Raw genomic sequence first — 20,244 nt, 5'->3', positions numbered from 1 at the left:
GGTATGGTATGCTGTACATAATCACGGAAACTGTCAGTGTGTCATTCTGTCAGTCAGTCATTCTGTCTGTCCCACGTTTTTCTACTCACTGACGTGGTCAATATGTGAAACTGCACATAGGCATTAAGGATTGGCATAGGTAGAAGGTGACAAAGCTACCAATGGGTATGGACTAGTAGTGTTATCATTATTATTCAAATACTACAATAAGAACTACACAAAATATTAGCCTATAAAACATACAGATAGTGTCTAAATAGCCTTTATTATTTTGAAATAAAGTAGTAGTTTCACATATTGTTGGTCCTTCATTAAGAGAACTAAAGCATTTTCTTTGATTGCTGAATTTACTTTAATTGATTTAAAAATACCAACATCATTATTAAATGTATTATAAACAAAATGGCTTTTTTTTATGGTTTTGCAGAAACTAAACATAATATTTTCCCATAATAAAGTGAAGGTATCTTTAATACTCAGTGAATATTATGAATATTCCTCTCAGACAGAAGCAGGTCATGTTTATGTCTGTGTAAAATTCCTGCATGCAGTGACCTGCAGACTCATATTAATGAACGTCAGGTGTAAAATGTAAATGCAATTATTCCCTGTCCGTCCGGGCTCGCGGTGGGCGGGACTCTGTTGCTATGACAATGACGTCAATGTTGGTGTCGAGTAACCAAAGGTCAAAATAAAGACAAGTGAATGAAAACGGAAGGAAACTTAACAGGCTGCACAGAACGGGACACAACATCACCAAATGTGCTCAAACTTCACACTGAATCATCTCACCGGGTGCGGAGCTCATGTGGACCGGGAACGGTCGTTTTATCCGCCGGTAAGGAAACGTCAGACAGCAGAAGGTTAGGGTCACAGACATGCTAACAGCAGCTAGCTGTGTCAGCGAGCTAGCTAGCCTAGGTCGTTGGCTAACAGGAGCTAGTGCTAACAGTTACCACATTACATTGTTTGCTTTGGCAGGCCGGCTGACAAGACAAAGTTACTTTAAGCGGTTCGCCAGCGATACTAAGTCACTTCCGGCAGTTGTCGCTGGTTGTTTGATGCTACCGTGCTACTTAAGTTAGCTTTTTCAGTGTTGCAGGCAGGATAGGACACAGTAGCTGGCCTTGCTACAGAGACTGTTTCCCAGCTGTGTAACTTCACTGACATCACAGTAACTTCACCGTTAGGCTGGTAACACTGTTCCTGAACGTACTGCCACAGCCAATGCCATTTACCCCATGTTGTAAGTTAATATTAACCTAGCAAGCTAGCATGTTAATCTTTACAAAGCAGTGCACTGACTCCAGATAAAGTTTATTTTAGTGACTCAAAATGTATAGGAACACACAGCAGGTGCCTGTAAATCATTGGATTCAATAGATGCTGAGCAGTGAGCTTGTACTTGGATGTGTCCGTGTGCTGTCATTGAAAGTCGTCCTCAGCATCAGTGTGATTACCCACTCAGACATGCTCAGTGTAATGGAAATGAGGCCAGGCTAACTTCTCTTCCTCTGCAGTTTTTTATAGGAAAATGCAACAGCAGACACTTATGGCTCTGACACTGGAATCTGGATTCACTATGGACATCATCTACAGTGTTAACCTCACAAGATGGCCACGTTCCACACTGTTTCCTTCCTACACCTGCGGGTAGAAGCCCACACAGTTTTAACATGCTTGATTGTGATATCTAGGAAAAGATCTCAACTCTTGAGTCCTGTTTGTGCCTGTGTGTCTGGATTTTCCATTACCTGTCAACATTGTGACTTTGTCTCCGGCTGTGTGTGTGTGTGCGTGCGCATTATCGTCTGCAACCGAGGTAACAAATGCACAAGGTGGTTTGGAGCTGTAAACATCCCCGACTGGAAGCTGTCTATGTGCAGAGCTTTCAGTCTGATGTTTGCTGCTGCCGACTGTCTCCAGCTGCACAGAAATGGAAGAGTAAGGTAAATGTGCTGCGTCCATGTATGTGACCTGCTTCTATAATATCCAGACAGAATCATCACGGAAGGTTGTGTTACTGAAAGTAGAAGGGAATGCTTGAATCATAACTTTGTCCTCTGTATTACTTGTTCGGACTCAGTTCATGTAAACATCCTACACTCAGCTGTAATCAGTTGCAGCAGAGGCTGAGAGAAGGTTGTTTACTTGAGCTGGCTGGAAGTGACACTTTGATGTAAAGCGAGCTGAACGACAGGCGTCCACTTCAAGGTCATGCATCACAGTTCAGTAAGGTGACTGACAAACAAACTTTGATACACGATAAAGTGAAATCACCAAACATTTTTCCATCACAACTGCTCAAACTTCTATTTTTATACTTTTTTTGCACTGTATATGACTTTAAAATGGACAGTTATTCAGATAGAAGAAGCTTTGAAGATGTTATCTTAGGCTTTGAATGCTTATTTTAGTTTGACATTTCATATGCTAAATGATTCATTGATTTCAGGAATGTAATTAATGATCATTAACTGCAGCCTGAACAAATAAATGAACGACAATAAACAAATAAATGTAAATGTGACAGGTATGGACTGAGTTTGCCTGCTGTGTAACTGCGTTGAATGTTTAGGCCGACATGCCTGCTGCTTAAAGCTGTGATGTAATCTCTAGTATGGTATTTCTGTTCTTCATAGAAAGTGTCTTGTGTAAACACAGCACTCCTGTTGATGTAACACAAGTGCTTGGACACAAAGTCGCCAAAAATAAGATGCATTTAAAGCATTATAACCACAAGCAGAGAGCAATGTAGGAGTACAAGATAATCATACAGGGTTTGTGTCAGTGGACGAGCTGCAGTTCGGCTCCATCAGATTTCCTGTTCCTGCGTTCATGTTGACCTCTTAAACAGAGTTCTATAAATAGAGGACCTGCGAGGGCCTGACGGAGCGGTCTAATTTCTGGATTCACCCATTAATCAGTAAGAGTAGGTAGGTTAGTGAGAAAAAGAGGAGTTTATTTTGCCATTATCTGTGTGTTACTGCAGTAACTTTGATATAGAGTTGGTCAGGGTGACGGCATCACATGAGCTGCTGCGGTGAAGAACAGAAACCATTTCAGCTTCAGTAACTAACTCAGTAATGGGGCGTTGATTCATAGGCAGATGTTTGCTTTATTACACATTTTGTAAAAGCAGATGTGTCATGTTTTGCACACGTGTAGGTAACTTGAAAAATGTTGGAATTAATAAAAAATGACGTGGAAGATAAGAACATCCTGTTTTGATTTCAGTTCAGTTCAAGACAATAAGCTTTATTGGCATCACGTTTCATATGTTGCCAAAGCACAGTTACAATCTAAGATGGTGGAAATTAAGAAACAGTTATATTATTACAAAATCATAGACATAAATTTTAAAGAAAAAAAAAGAAACTCATTAAGTGAAGGAGTAAATAATCTGTGATGAGATTAACTGTGTTGTGTTGGTATTTCTCCATCCTTAAGTCTTTTAAAGCACTAATAACCAACTGGCAATTTTAAGTGAATTCATAAAAATGTTTTCCATAAAATACTGTAACACATTGCTGTGTTGTTTTATAGCATCACCACAAGATATTTGATGAAGTAGGCACATTCTTGCATATATTTGGGAATGGTAAAATTAGCATTTTTGCAATTGAGTACAAACCAAAAACCTGAAAGTGCTGATATTAAAATCAAGGGGAAAAGTAGTAAGAAGCTTTTTGGACCTAAACAAATAAGCATATTTTGAATTTTCATCAATTATATTAATTATTCATCCAAATTTTGCATCATGAAATTACTTATTGTCCATGTAAGATACTGACTGTGCTACGAGCTGAAGACTTGCTTTCTAACATGCAGTCTGACTGCTGCACATGCTGCATATTCACCACTAGATGTCAGACTTGTACTTCTGTTTGCTCAGCAGTGTCTCTCACGCAGCTCACTGTCATTGGGTTCACCAAAACTTTCTGCAACCATAATAGATACTATCAAATATTTGAACACAACTTTTCACCTCTTCTTTTATCTGATCAGGGAAGTTATTCTGGAGATACATGCTGGTATGCGGACGGGCTACATGTGAGGTGCAGTGAGATAAAAGTGAAAACGTTACCATACACCAATGGCATGGATCAGCAGCCTTAACTATTCAAAGAGCTGTTTTTGACCAAGAATAATTTCAAAAAATCTACCTGGAGCTGCAGAACATATTTGAGCCTCATGGTAACACTAAGTATTACGTCTAAATTAGCCTATCAACGTTAATAATTGGTCTAAATGAGCATTCAAATATGTTTTACCTCAAGATGGCTCCTCTGCAATGTGCTATTTATGATTATTTGGTACGTTAACATTGCAGCGTTGGCGGTGAAAGCAAACAAATCTGTCCACACACTTTTAAATTCTGTATTTTCCTCTGAGACCTATACTTTGATTTGAAAGCAATTGCTAGTCCAAAATTTCGTGAAAAAGGCGTCAGGCTGTGGACATATGATGCACATTTTAGTTGATGAAATGTTAAAACTTGAATATAAGAAATTGATATGTTAAAAAAAACAACTAATTTTCATCAAAGCCACGGAGAGCCACTGGAGACGGACTAAAGCGCCTCATATGTCTCCAGAGCCGCAGGCTGCCAACCTCTGATCTATGGGATGCACCTACGATAAGAATTAAAACAGGTTCCTGTGAGTGGCTGTAAATCAGCAGGCCTGTGTCTGAACAAACATTGGCTTCACTCTTTATTGACATTGAAGGTTAAGCCAGCGAGATGACTTTAATCTTTGCGGCCACCATGGCCAATACAGACCACTGAGATCCTGTTTCCTCTTGTGGATGCTTAATGCAAACAGGGGTGGCTCATCACGGAGGCAGTGCAGTGAATCCCTTTCCACTCTGCCTGGGTGTGGTGTTTACTTTTTACTCGTTTTTCTGATAGCAACAGTTTTCAGCTGAGTTTGCCATGACAGTTACGTGTCTCTCCGTGTTACTCCCCTCCTTCCCCTCGACCCCCTGTGGGGAAGTAACAGTCACCACGGTTTTTGGTTTCCTAAAAAAGGCAGCTGCTAACAAGTGGCTAAATGAGACTACAGATGGTAATCACGCCAAGTCTTGTTAAGGAGGTGATGTCTAAGTCATGCGACCACGGTGTAGTTTGTTAGCTTAACGTTAGCTTTTTACTTCTGGCAATTGCATTTCGGCTTCAAAACTGATTTAAGTGGTGTTAATTTGTGAAGATGATCTTGCTGAACAAAGTGTGTGAGTTTCATAAACTTGTTTGCCACAGAGATTATTCTCTGCAATGATCCAAAATGTTTTTCTTTGGAGGGAACCAGGGAGATGTTAACTTTCGTATAGGCCTACAAATGAAAATCATCCCTGCAGCACTCTATTTAGCTATTCTGCTAAAGTTTATGTATACAGTGTGAATTTAGTGGCTTTATAAATCCTAAAAAATTTGAATAAGTCTGAAAGTAGTATTAAACCAATGGCTGACCCACACAGAACTTTAACCCTAGTCTATCATCCTGTGCTCGATCCATTCATCCACCACATCTTGCGCTCTCAATGGACTGTGTCACTATTCTACATCGCCTGACTCTGGCAGTACATTTGAGTTTTCTCATAAATTTACCACTTAAATCTCAGAGAATCTGAGATTGGCTCGTACTAGCCCTAACTATGGCCTCTTTGTTCCAATCCAAACTGCTTCTGACCTCAGTGTGATGAGTTGGCTAATCACAGTACGCAGTGGGATCCATAATAACGTGTCATAATGTGACCAGAGAGTGGGGACTGGGACCATTTCATACAGTTATTTAACCAATTAAACATGAAGGAACAGCAGAGACAAGGTTTCCAAGAAGAATCAATGAGGTGTATTGAATTCTTCTATCAGCGGATCATCTGCCTCCATCTCACCCTATCCCCTGCCTCCTCCACTGTCACATCAACCATCTCCATGTCCTCCTTGACCAACAGTCGTCCAATTTCCATCAGCACCCTGAGGCGGTTTGAAACATGTTTGTTTTCCGCATCATTAGCCATGTTTCCATCAGCCTGTTTAGATGCGCATCTAGAAGTATCGCATCGGAAAATTATGATGGAAACGGCAAAATTCAAATTAAATTCCCCTGATTCACACAAACTAAAATACGCTCGCTTTAGCCGGGTTTTGGTTGATTCGAAAAATGTTGATTCGCAAAGCGGGGGATGGAAACAGTTATGTTCGAATTAAGTCTGTCGTAGCACACCTCTCTCCATGGTGATATCCACGCCCCAGGTCAGGAAGGCGGTAATGCATTTACAAGCTGGTTGCCAACCGCCAGAAAACGTAGAAGAAGAATGCGAGACTTGTCGAGACGAGTTTGCAGTTTTCACCAAAGTCCGTACATTTAATGGAAACACACAGGATTCGTATTTCTTTTAATGCACATTTCCCAATGATTCGAATCACTTTTGGATGGAAACATAGCTATTGTTTTGGCACAAGTTTTACGCCGAATGCCCTTCCTGCCACATCCCTCACCATTTATCCAGGCTTGGGACCGGCATCAGGAGTACACCGAAAGTATAAACTAAAAACCAGATCTAAGAATTGTTTGCGATCATGAAAACATGTATGGCAGTACGAGGACGAGCTAAAGCCCAAACATACAAAAAGGTGGCTGTGTAAGTTAAGAGGTACTAGTCAGGCAGGAGGGTCGCTGTCCATCAAGCGGGGGGAAGTTTAGGGGACCAACTCAGGCCAATGCGAAGAAAAAGGGGGATTGAGGTTACACACACAAACACAGACACACAAAACTAAAGATAAAGCGCAAGGTGCAAACACAGCAAACACTCAACTGTGCAATAGGAGTAGATACTTAGGGAGCTAGGCCTATGCTTGAACAGGCCTCAACCCTCATTTCTACTGTTAATATAGGAGGAGAAACACAATTAACCAAAAACCCCTTCATGTAGATTAAAATAGAGTTTCAGGGGTATTAAAAGAGTGTCATGTGTTTTACCTTAACAGTCATGAAATGGGTTAAATCAGCTCTCACTTAGGGCAGGAACAAGTGTTCATCTCTTTAACATCAGACGTCAAACTCAGGGAGTGAAACAAAGAACACAGCTTGAATGACCACTTCACCATAACTCACCACAGGAATGAGGAGCAGGTCTTTACAGACTGAGGATCTGCATGGTATATATATATATATATATATATAGAGTAGCATGAATGAGCTACACCTGGTGCCCATTCAAACCTGATCAGGCTCACTTAAGGTGGACTGGCCTTTAAGGTGGCCCAGCCAACCATACTACAACAGGAATGGGTGTAAATAGTTGAATAGCTGCAGTGTGGCTGTTTTCACCCTCTGTTTTTTAGCCAAAGCTGTTGGTCCACCACTTCTTTCCAGACTGAAATATCTCAACAGCTATCAAATGGATTACCATAAAATTTGGCACAGACGTTCACGGCCCCCAGAAGATAAATCCCAATAACCTTGACCCATACTTACTTTGTCCAGTACTTTGGTTTATGACAAAATACCTGCATAACTATTGACATTCCCATCAGCCTCTGCTTTACTTTAAGGACTGTATGTACCAGATGTTAGCATGCAAACACACTAAACTAGGATGACAAGCATGGGAAATAAAGAATTGAATGAGAAAACAGGACAAATGTTGATGGTACAAAGGCTCCAATATCCTGATTTTAGTTGGGTATGGGTCACGATCCCAAAGCACTGGCCTTCATCTTTCAAACTCATGCCCAGGTGTAGGGAAGGCTTTCTATTAAAGGGTAAGAATGACCAGAAATAATTAATGCTCTGATTATTCTATTGGTCAGCAGGTTTAATTGGACGTCCCTATGATTCAACAGAAGGTGCAGTGTAGTGAGCATGACGGAGTGGTAGCTGTAATGTACAGAGACTGTCAGCAGGTGTCAATCTTGCCTCATGTCGTCACAGGATAAAAGCCTGAAGCATCACCTGTGTTCATAGATGTGTCAAAGGTGTAATTTACTTTATGGCATATACAGCTTTAACACAGTTGATACATGACACTGAAAAAAGGAAGATAATCATTTCATTGTCTTTAATCTCTTAATTTTTCTATAATTTAGCAGATTTCTAAATTTTCAGATTCATGTGTAGATATATCTGGTTTGTAATGCTGCTGGTAACAATGTGATATAAGGAGCTGGAATGTCTCAAACTTTCCAGGGTCAAACAAACCTTGGACTTTCACCCGGGGAGCCTGCAGTTTGCTTCCAGTGTGAATGTTGAGCCAAACTATGATGTTTTATTCTAAATCTAACCACGTGCTTTTGTTACACAAGAAAAAAACCTGAGACACAATGCATGTAACAGGCGTAAATTGACACGGCGTCCTGCATGTCAGCAACAGACGCAGGAGGATGCCTAGCACATCATATGTAGACGCAAAAGTCCACAGACCGAGCGGCAATACTTGATGAGTTGGGATGAGAACGTGTTGTATTTCTACCTGTCTTAAAACACGTGAGGAGACTCTTTAAGATACACTGATAGAGATCGTGGACTTTATTGTCTCCCAAAGGGAAATATTCACATTTACATACAACAACACACAATATAAATACGTCTGTACAGAGACACAGTGTCTTACTGTGATAGTAAACAATTGGATTTGGCACTGCACCAGTTTAGAAGTGGCAAAAGACATAAACAACAAAAATACAAAAACAAAAATACAAACACAATAATTATATCCTATCCTAATTATAAACTTCTTTTCATGCTAACTGCATGGGTAAATAAATTATTTCTCTCCCCACATCCACCAAACAAAGTATGAGGTCAAATTATGAAGTCAACATTGTCACAGGAATCTAAAATACAAAACACCACCTCTTGGATGCCCACACACTAAAACCATGTTTGCAGTGATCTGATAGCTCCACCTTAACGGGGAAGATTTATTTAGGGACATTAGAGAACCTGGAGAAATTAAGGCCTCAACGTCAAAATGCCAAAACACACAGGCAGCAGGTGGCAACTATCCTGCAGGTACACCATACTGTCTGTAAATGTCCTGAACATTTGAAGTCACCTATGAAAGCATCAGTGTACCAACAAAGTGAAGCCAATGTCACGTGTTCACTGTCTGAAAAAGGCTTTCCCATGTCCATTAAGGAGGTGCTGTTCAAACTGGTCCCATCGGTGCATCATCAGTTGGAGTCTGGCAGCCAAAGGCCTCATCTTCGTTCCCATCCTTTAAAAAAAGTGATCACCTTCCAATCGTGCAATTGCTCAATAACTCCATATTCAAAATCTCCCGGATGACCGCCAGTTTTGAAATGTTTATCTTTGAAAATGTTAAAGTAATGGTTCCAGTTTCCATCCGTGTCTGCTCCAAACCCAAAAACGTTGACCTGGGAAAGCAAAAAAAATTACCATGAATCTCAGCTGGATTTTACTGAAAGTATTGTTGTCAATAAACATTTTTGTTATGTACTATTTTTTTTTTTTAATTTCTGCATACTTTAAAACCCGGTTTTGACCAAAGATTCACGACAAAGATGAGTTGAAACAGGAAACTACTTGCAACGTGCCGTTCTGCAGCATTCAAAAAAACAGTTCACACGGGGCGTCGGTGACTTAGTGGTAGAGCAGGCACCCCATGTACAAGGCTGTTGCCGCAGCGGCCCGAGTTCGACTGCAGCCTGTGGCCCTTTGCTGCATGTCATTACTCCTCTCTCTCTCCCACCTTCACACTTAACTGTCCTATCTATAAAGGCAAAAATGCCCCAAAAAATATCTTTAAAAAAAAAAAAACAGTTCACACCAATGCAACTGGATGAGATGGTGTATCATCGCTATGCAACAACTCTCTGTACTTCCGTTCTGATTTGCAGCTTTTCAGACTATAATTTGTAGCTTCTTAAAATATGAATGAGGATAGTGATAGTGAGACACTGGCTACAGCGATGAAACAAAACCAGCATCAGATGGACTGTATTCATAATCAATATTCATAATCAATACGCCACAATAATATAAATAACCAGCACCAATTCATCAGTCAATGAGACTAATGACTTTAGTTGTTCTTTTATCTCAGACATGTATCAGGATGTTACATACCTTGTCACTTGGTGGTGGTTGTGACGCATCTTTATCTGATTGTCTGACTGACAGATCAGCTGATAAAGACGCGTCACAACCACCACCAAGTGACACTTCTGAGGAAGGTGGAAGTTTCCGCCGAAACATGTCAAGGTATGTAACATCCTAATACATGTCTGAGATAAAATAACAGCTAAAGTCATTATCAGAAACTGAAGACATAATGAACACCATTAAACAGTCACTGAGACAGCAGCAGCAGCAGCAACCCACTGTCTGACACCGGCACAGGATGGTGCGTGAGGATGGAAACAGAGTGCTTGGCGGGGACAGAGCACCTGCTGCAGCACAAATACGCAAATACGCTGCCTGCGGTCATTTTGACTTGACCAGCAGACTTCACTACAAGCTGATTGGCTGTTGAAACAGGTGACGTCCAAAAACCAGGCTTGAGTCGAGCTCAGACTGGCCAGGTCACACCGTTGCAACTTTTCTCTGCAGCGTTCTAAACTGGTTTGGTCTCATTGCAAATCTTTGGTCTGAGGGTTAGTTTTGGTGCTTCACTCCACAGTGTCACCAATGTGCCTTTTGAATATTCTGTTGTTCTCAACCTCAAACGCATACTTTGCATTTTGGACAATTTATCCTCGACTTCTTTCTTGCGTATCTAAGCTAACATGCTAAGCTAGCAGGCTTCTGAAATGTTGAGTTATTCCTAATACAAACACATTTCTTTTCTCATAATATATTTGTATTAATTTGATGATTTTTTGAACATTTCGAAACTTGCATTAATGTTTAGTTATTGCCCAGCAGTCGTCTTCTTTGCCATCACTGGTGCACCATTATTTCTCAGTGCGCTGCTGCCACCAGCTGTCAATCAGTGAAACAACATGGAGTTGTTGGTATATTGTGTACTCACCTCATCACAAATCTTCAGGCTGAGAGCCACAGTCAGGAAGCCAGTGGATGGATAGGCTCCCTTCTTCAACAGCCAGGTTTCATGAACATATTTCATGAAAGCTGGATTGAGGATCGTCACCTGTTATGAATCAGACTTAACCTTTATACTGACTCCTGTATTACTGGATGACTTATCGGATTTGTCAGATCCTTTCAAAATCATTTAACATACTCACCAAATCCTTGTTAGCTATCGCCTTTCTCTTCCCATTTTCCCTGTTGAAGGTAACAGTAATTACATCATTTAGTAGAAAATCAACTGATACCAAGTATCATTTAGTAATAATAACAGTATCAGCCAATATTCAGCTTCTTGACTGCTATCGGCATATAAAACGACATAAACTAATTGCAGTGGCCGATGTTTTTCTGTTGTGTCACATAAATTTTGCACAGGCTAAAAAGCGAGAGTCAAGGCTAACGGTGTCACATCGTCCCTGGGACAATAGCAAATGTGTTGAATGAACAGAGATCTTGCCCCTGGATGCCTTTGCGGCAAAAGAATGGAGGAAAGTAACCACTAACATGTCAGGAGACGCACAGTATTTTCCCCTGATGATGCCAAAGATGTAACAAATGATGACAATTTACAAGCTGCACCAATGGTATGAAACGATATACACATCGAGTCTCTTTGAGAATGGATCAAAGCAGACTCAAAATAATACAACTATAGAGAGTACAAATTGAATGTTTACACCTTATTTTGCTGCTCATTTGTATCTGCTAGATTAATATCTGATATTAACTGTGCACAAAATCACATCACTTGTAAGAGATCCTGTAAGAGTGTGGTGCTGAGACAGATGGTGTTTCACAAAGTCAAGGAAGGATCCTTAAATGGCTGAATTTCAAGGAGGCTACATCATTAAACCCCATCGCAGAACAGTTCCAGTGGTCCAGCGGGCATTAAGTACTCGGACAAAGTTCTCAATTTTAGATGTCCACAGTGTCATTTTAGATATCCAGAGTGCTGCAATAGAATTAGATATCTATAATCCAGTTGTTAATAGCCATAATTCTAATTATAGCTATCTGAAATTTGCATTTTTCCTTGTTGTAATGCTAATTGTAGATATCCATAATGGTTACAATGTGCTTATGATATTCAAAATTACATTATGGATATCTGGAATCTTTATTTTTTCATTTTGGATATTTAAAACAACTGAATTATAGATATCTAAAAGAATTATATTGCTGATATCCAGAATGTTTATTCTTGACATCAAAAATGACATTGTGGATATGTCAAATTGAAAGCCCAATACATATAAATGGCAAAATTGACATAATTTGTCCTCGGAAGACTTTCATTATGAATATCTGAACTGTTCATTTTGACTAGAAAGAATTTAATTACAGATATCTGCAATACATATCCAGTCTAGCTATTTAATGTTATAATGGCCGCTTATACATTTTAAGGATTTAAAGATATTTAATTTACTTTTGACTGGTACAATCAAAGTTTTTCTAATTTCTCCAAGCAAATTGTTGATATCTATAATTAGCAAGGAGAAATGCTTATTATGGATATCTAAAATGTAATTACAGATAGAGGTGTGGTTGGATTTAATGCTAAAATTGCTTGCCATAGGTATAGCAGCTTTTTTTTACACACCCACCCTGGCATTAATCTGTTGATGAGCCACTGGAAATCACTTCTCTTGAATGGAAACATCATAAAATGAGTGTTGTTGTCCAAAGGAACAGCGCTCTCCGGATACATCACACGATGAGTTGTTCTAGTCCCAACATCTGCTTCATAGCCTTTGGTAGGGCCGCGGTTTATCCTGAAAGATACAGGGGAATATGTATTTAATATCATGTAGTTAAAGAACAATAAATGGTGTGGTGATTAATGTTGACATTACGTTACGGGGGGGGGACGATATGGGACAACAACTTAAGTTAAGGCCACAGATGTCCAAGTGGGGCAGGTGGAAGGGGTGGTGGATGGGTCCAACAAACACTGACTTTTACCTGGGAGGTTGGTGTTCCCTTGCCGTAAGATTGTAAAGCCAATCCCTATTCTTTTTTCTCAAACCAAACCAAATGTTGTCTCGATGCAGTGCATTTATTTTGAAAGAGACTGTATGCAAACTGTACAGTGAATGAAATGTAAGGTGAATGCTGCCACGTCTTGTTTCAAATTAAAAGTCATCATTTCAAATTAAAAGCCCTCCAGCATTTCATACACAGTACAGCCATATACTAGATTCTGACATAATCCTGTTGTTAAACTGCAAGTGAAAAATATTCAGTTTGTCTTTGTGTCAACATCATTGTTAAAACTCGTTTTCTAAAGACAGCAGTAATGACTAACCTTATGACGATATCATGAAAATCTATGAGAGGTCCATAGTGTGATCCCAGCAAATTCCCAGAATTCCCCACCACAGCACAACTCCTGCAGCGGTCAGGTCTGGGTTCTAGTACCGTCACATTTGGAATGTGTGGGACCACGTCAAATACGCTTTCCAGTGCTGATTTGAAGAGAGTGAAGTTGGGTCTTCTTGACTGCATGCGCTGACACAAAGAACAGGAAAGAACATTATTCCAGCACCAGTTTACAAATCAATCATATATCAGACCTGAACAGGCAAATAATGGGCTGCTCTTATTGTGAAGCACTCACAGGAAATGCAATGACTTTGGCTTCTTTTTTTTTTAACAGTGACAGTTTTAAATATTACAGGAAGTAATTAAGCAAGGAGGAGAAACTGCAATGTGCTGTCAAGTTAGACAGTGTATATTAGGCTACCTTGCAGTTAATACCAGTAACCACAGTATAGTCAAACCAGGATTGAAATCTTAATGATGTTTTTTTTAAATTAACATATTGTCACCTTTTAAGTTGACATGGTGAACTTGTTAGGACAGTGTTACATCCAGCAGCAATATTAGCATTCATGTTGAGGTGTGTTTGTGTCCACCTGATGAATGTAAGTCCAATATGCAGTTTCTTTTAGCTCTATTTTTGGTCCCCACCAATGTCCCGAGAGAAATATCTGCCTCATTAGATGCTAACATACTCCACTGAGTTCAACAGCACTTCTCTGCTGCTTGGTGCTGAGCAGATAGTGTACAGCGGGTTCAAACTATGCATGTATAAAGAGAACTGGATACAGCGTTGGAGGCGGGGCCCATGTTAATTTTTATGAAAGTTGCTCAGTGGCACATGGAGCCAAAATTGTTCAATTGTCGCGTAAAAATTGTCGGGATGATCAGCTATAGAGCCGGTCCAATAGATTAGCCAGCTACTTCAGGTTTAGAGCTTTGTTAGTGAAATGTGTTGAATGTTGTAACATTACAATGTTACCATATGCATTAGTCGCCGTCTCATCTTCTTCTTTTTTTCTACTATTATTAATTCTCCTTTTGGTTAATGCCTGGTAGCCACTGGCTTTAAAAGGCTAACTACGCCCATTTTTAAAATTCACGTGTCAAAACTTGTACATCTAAGATGGTCCAAATTTTTATTTTTTTTGCCTTCCACTTTAAACATTTTCATTTGCACGTACTGAAAGCAATGCGATCTGCATTAATTACTGTTTGTAGTCTGGTATGTTTGGCTAAGCACGGACCATACTGTAAGATGATTATCTTCAAAAAGCAGATTCCTTGTGGAAACTGTACAAAGTCGTTCAGACTCAGAACAAGTCTGTTGTAATATGTCCATAAAGTGCTGTTTATTTCAAGACAGTGGATCTCAGGTGACTCTTCAAGGCCTTGACGACCAGATCTCATGGGGTACGAGTCTTTGTGCAGTAGACTAAGCCTGTAATTATTCCCGATTGCCTATTCTTAAGAAAAGAAGGGGCCAACATGGATTGAACAGATGGTTTCAAGGCATCTTTTGGTTGCAAGGCAACTGCATCATTGTGCCACTTAGACTTCCAGTCCAGCCACTACTGTAACTTTAACAACTCCAGTCCTGTCCAGTTGATTTCAGGTATTAAAGGAGAACTACGGCCATTTTAGAAACTCATACATGTTATTCCTATGGTCTAAGACAATCCAAGAATATTAGTTAACATGAACAACTCTCTCCCAAATCCAAAAACTAGAGTGCTAAAACTCAAATTTGTGATGTCATAGGGTATAAAGTGTGGACCTGCTCCATAGACAATGAATGGTGAAAGATGTTCTAGATGAAACTGAGAGCAGCCAGGGGAATGCTCTGAGTATATGAGAACATTTTCTGTTTCAGCACTGAGAACATTCTGTGGGTCACAAAATGAGTCTCTCATTCATTGTCTATGGAGACTTTATACTTGATGACATCACAAGTTCGAGACTTACTTCTCTTGTTTTTGGCTTTGAGAGCAAGTAGCTCATGTTCATGAATACTGATTGGACTTTCTGTCCATGGAAATGTTCTCCTTTAACGCTGGAGAATGGTAGTTATTGAATAAAATGACAGTTTTTGTATATTTGGTGGCTGCACCCTCCATAAACATATCTGCATATAAATGTAGACAGACCGACAGTGGGTGTGTTAGGGTTAGGTTAGGGTAGGGGGTTAGGAGCAACCCTTTTCACACTGTTCCACTGCTTTCACAGTTTTTTCTGATACATGTTTCTTAAAAAATATATATATTTATTGTTTGATTATTGCTGTTTTCAGTGTTAATGCAGTTCCTGATTTTGCTGCAGGACCAATCAGAGTGTCTGAAACAATTAACAGTGAAACAGAAGCAGAACATTTGTATCTGTAAAAAAAAAAGTTGACATTTACCTTCCACCAGTTGAAAGTTTCCTCTGTGACTGTTAAGTTATTTGTCAGAAAGGGCTGAGGACATGCAGTCATACGCTCCCTGAACCTCAGATCCCCCTCGGCTAAACATGTGGAACAGGCACAAGGACCTGAGCCGTGAAAGGAAAATGGAGACAGCTTCCATGTAGATCTGGCGAACAGCCCAATGCCAACGATGCACAGTAGGTAGAGGATAAATTTTTTTTTCCTCAACAATTGAAGCATCTCGGCAGCATTACACTCCTGGAGGAAGATCAGAGCCGAGCTGCGGACACAAAACGTGAGGCACACAGGTGAGTTGCTTCATGAATGTGAAAAACATGATGTCATTAGAGAACAGCATTGTGCCAGAGGAGAGACTGGCTGCTGTGTATGTCCTCTGATATTTGGAATAGAAACACATCTGACATTTACAGCTACGGATCCGTCATGACACTGTCACTTTAGCAGCCACACCTGTTATTCCCAGGAATCCTGATATAAAGCCAAATAACATAAGACATCAAACAAGAATTAAAACCCACGTGCAGCTCAAAGTATTTTCCTATCTATAACCAGCAACTTCTTTTTTTTCACACAGCGTTGGGTTGTGAATAACAGCCTGCTTGAGAGACTTGTGTTTGACTCTAATGGAGTGATATGACTCCTGTGGAGCAGTTTCACAAGAAAGATAAAAAATATTCTATAAATGACTAAAAGCAGCAAATTAACTGCTGTGTTCGATGCTGTTACTGTTCTGTGACACATTCATGTCCCACGTGTTGTTTATATGTACACAGTTTGAACACAGAAGTCTCCATGAGGGTGTAAACTGACACACGAATGAACAAAGAGTAAAAAATAAGACAAAGGAAATGTCATGCAATAAACTTTACATACACATTTGTATATGCTCTACTATAGGCAAAAACTCACAAACAGCTTAACTGGTTCAACAGGTTACATGCGGAACGGTGTGTGACCGAAGGGAGAATATTTAATCATGGGTGCTGTGAACATTACAGCCACAATATTTAGCTTTACTCAGTTAATAAATGAGCCTAGAAATTCAATTTTCAATTAAGTGTTTTATCTTCTATCATTTGCTTCTATTAAAAGTAAAATCCCACACTTAAGTTGCCTCTTTGCCATAAAACGACACCACATTAACAAAGTATTCTTGTTCTGCCAGACAACAGCGCAGAAATAATTCGAACTTCATCACAGCATTTGAGTCTTCAACATATTAAAACAACAGGCTACATTTTGTCACCATATCCTAGCTTCATGTTTTTTTTAATTAATGATTAATTAATTAATAATTCTTGAAATGTGAAATAGATTTCATTTTTCTCTTACCTGATAACTGAGGAAAAAAACAGGCAGGTGAGACAAGGAAAATAATTTAGAAAAGCCCCTTGCAGCTGATGAACCCGTGAGATATCAGCAAAGAAATGAGCTGATTAATGGCAGGTTGAAGAGTCAAGGGGGAAGTGCTGACAGTTTGGCATCAGTACCAACGGGGTGTGTCAGAAGACTTGGCATTGCTTCATAATGATACAGGCTTCTTCTGTGTTTTACACGACTAAGGTTGTAACAACATTTGTATTGTTGTTTTGTCTCTTTTTTTAAGTTGTCCATTTTCACCCACTCTGCCCACACTTCTTATCTGTATCTGTTTAAACTTTAATTATGTAAAACACCTTATCTCCACTCTGTGTATGAAATGTGCTCTATAAATAAACCTCCCACACCTTGCCTGTATTATCAATTTCACAATCAGTTACAAACATAATGACATACCTACTAGTCTAATACTTCTACCTCTTTGAGCTCTAAGTTGCATATTGTTTTCCTTTGTAGTTATTAGTTTAGTAAATGAAATAGAATATTTCAGTAAAAAGACATAAAGTTAGGTTGAGTGTGGCAGCCTGAAGTACGATAATCCCAGAAATCTTCATAATCAGCTTGTCATACTCTTCGTCACGTTGCATAGGGGACGTCTGTTTTTTTAATTCCTTTTGTCTGTGCTTGGCTCACTGGTTAAAGCGGGTGTGTCTCTGCACAAACCAGACTTGAGTTGCAATGAAATGACTGTTTGAGGAGTGTTGCTTGTGTTGAGAGGCTGCATCTAATCTAGTTCAACCACAACCACTTTGTTTTTGTGTTCAGCTCTTTAGACACAAGCATCTTAATAGTTAATGTTATACACAAATACTTACGTTAAACTTTAACATGTTTTCATCTAGTAGCACAGATTCAGCAAAAGTAGGTCACTGAAGCATCGTCTTGTTTTGGTAGTTTAATACAACTCTGCGTGAGCAACAGCTGTGGCCAGAGGCAATAGTTTTCAGGTCATCTGTCTGTGAGTCCATCCGTCTGTCCCGTCCTCAGGAATGCGATGTCTGAAGAACACCTCAAAGGAATTTCCTCAAATTTGGCACAAATTCCCAAAGGTCAAGGTTACTGTGACCTCATCTGTCTCATTCTTGTGACCACAATATCTCAGGAACACCTCAAGGGAATTTCTCAAATTTAGCAAAATGTCACTTGGACTCTATAGACTTGTTTCCACCAAGCAGTCCTGTTCAGTTCAGTTCAGTATGCATTTTTCCATTTCCACTGTGACAAGTTGTGGATAGTCCCCATTTTTGTTCACCCCTGGTACACAGATTTGGCACTAAAAGGTGGAGCTGTGAGGATGTCGGTGAAGATTCTCAGTCATCCAGGTCATGGTAATCATAAGTGCTATGTTGTAGGCAACTGGACTTGCTTGATGTTTCACCTCTCATCCAAGAGACCTCTTCAGTTCTAATGGAGAGCTGCGGAGTCGCAGGCTTTAAACCCTGTGTGGGTGTGAACCCTTACAGAGTCATTGACCCACCTGGTCATTATGTGTGTCATTAGAGTTATATGGGTCCAGGTGTGTGTGGGTGTTAAGTCATCAGGGGAGGGATCCCAAGACCGCATTGTAGGTGGGTGATAAGTGGTGTCATTGCTGGATGGTCCACTGAATGACCACAATCCCGCCCACATTTAATTGTATTGTTTGCGATGGAAATGCTAAATGGACCTAGGGTCTAGGTACCATGTCTGAAGGGTAACTGTTGGTGCCAAAGGTACCATACTGAAAGTGTTTGGTGGACTTGATGCTAGTGATGAGCTGATTAGAATTTGGTGTTCATAGGTCAAAGGTCAGGGTCACTGTGACCTTGCATGCATCTCATTTTCATTAACGCAATATCTCAAGAACACCGAGAGGGAATTTCTTCAGATTAAGCCCAAACGTCCACTTGGATTAAACGATGAACTCATTTGATTTTGGTGGTCAAAGGTCAAGGTAAGTTGGCCTCACATCTGTCTCATGCTTGTGATCATGATATCTCAAGAACACCTTGAGGGAATTTTTTTAAACTTGACAAAACCATCCACTTGGACTCAAAAATAAACTGCTCAGAATTTGGTGGTGAAAGCTTGAAGGTCAAGGTCACTGTGACTTCACGAAGCATGTTTTTGGCCATACTCAAGAATTCATTTGCTAATTATTATGAAATTTTACACAAATGTCTAATAGGATAAAATGATCACGTGATGACATTTTATATCCAAAAGGTCAAAGGTCAGCTTCACTGTGACATCATAATATTCTGCTTAAAACCCTTTTCTGGCCATTATTCAATGTCATATCTCAGGAACAGAAGGGGAGACATTAATTGGTGACACTAATCTTGGGTGTACACCTTGAAACTGTGCTGACTGCGTAGATCTTCTGCGCTGTCGGAGGGATGTGTGACGCATCCATGTTTTCACAGACGTGGGTGTAAACTGTAAGCGTAAGTTACCTTCTACCAGTTTCTTCGATTAAAAAGTATAATCCCACACTTCAGTTGCCTCTTTGCCATAAAACTAGACGATGACAGCGTAAAAATAACTCAGTAATTCAGAATCAGATCAGAACTTCATCACAGCATCTGAGTCTTTAACATATTAAAACAACAGGCTACATTTTGTCACTGTATGCTAGCTTCATGTTTTTTTTCAACCATCAGCTGAAATATATCATATAGATGTCATATTTCCCTTACCTGATGAGAGAAATAAACAGGTAGGTGAGAGAATAAAAGTAATCCTAAAAACACCTTGCAGTTGATGAACCTGTGAGATGTTCACAATGAAATGAACTGATTAATGGCAGGCTGAAGAACCAAGGAGGAAGTGTTGACGGTTCCGCATCAGTGCCAACGGGGTGTGTCAGAAAGACTTGGCATTGCTTCACAATGATACAGGCTTTGTCTGTATTTTACATGACAAATGTTTACATGACAGATGTTGTTACATGACAAATGTTTTTTAAAATTGTCCATTGTCACCCAGTCTGCCCACACTTCTTATCTGTTTAAACTTTTATTTTGTAAAACACCTTATCTCCCCTCTGTGTATGAAATGTGCTCTATAAATAAACCT

At 39.8% G+C, this 20,244-nt stretch overlaps 1 protein-coding gene across 3 annotated transcripts; it reads right to left on the bottom strand.

Moving 5' to 3' along the window:
• Positions 1-8,501: 8,501 nt before the first annotated feature.
• LOC126384360 (CMP-N-acetylneuraminate-beta-galactosamide-alpha-2,3-sialyltransferase 1-like) lies at positions 8,502-19,967 on the bottom strand. 3 transcript variants are annotated; one of them, XM_050035381.1, is made up of 7 exons: positions 19,866-19,967; positions 15,784-16,066; positions 13,369-13,571; positions 12,668-12,835; positions 11,216-11,255; positions 10,999-11,118; positions 8,502-9,382 (listed from the first exon to the last, which is right to left on the bottom strand). In XM_050035381.1, exons 2-7 carry the CDS (start codon positions 16,024-16,026, stop codon positions 9,206-9,208), a joined length of 951 nt encoding a protein of 316 aa, XP_049891338.1. In that variant the 5' UTR covers positions 16,027-16,066; positions 19,866-19,967; the 3' UTR covers positions 8,502-9,205. The 3 variants fall into 3 exon arrangements, with proteins under 3 accessions (XP_049891338.1, XP_049891337.1, XP_049891339.1); XM_050035380.1 differs by lacking the exon at positions 19,866-19,967 and adding an exon at positions 18,003-18,616; XM_050035382.1 differs by lacking the exon at positions 19,866-19,967 and adding an exon at positions 17,140-17,279.
• Between the last annotated feature and the right edge of the window lie 277 nt (positions 19,968-20,244).

Source organism: Epinephelus moara, chromosome 22 (genome assembly GCF_006386435.1).
Source record: "Epinephelus moara isolate mb chromosome 22, YSFRI_EMoa_1.0, whole genome shotgun sequence".
Lineage (NCBI taxonomy): Eukaryota > Metazoa > Chordata > Actinopteri > Perciformes > Serranidae > Epinephelus > Epinephelus moara.
The sequence above is the reverse complement of the archived record's forward strand: the minus strand, read 5'-3'. Positions and strand labels throughout refer to the sequence as shown.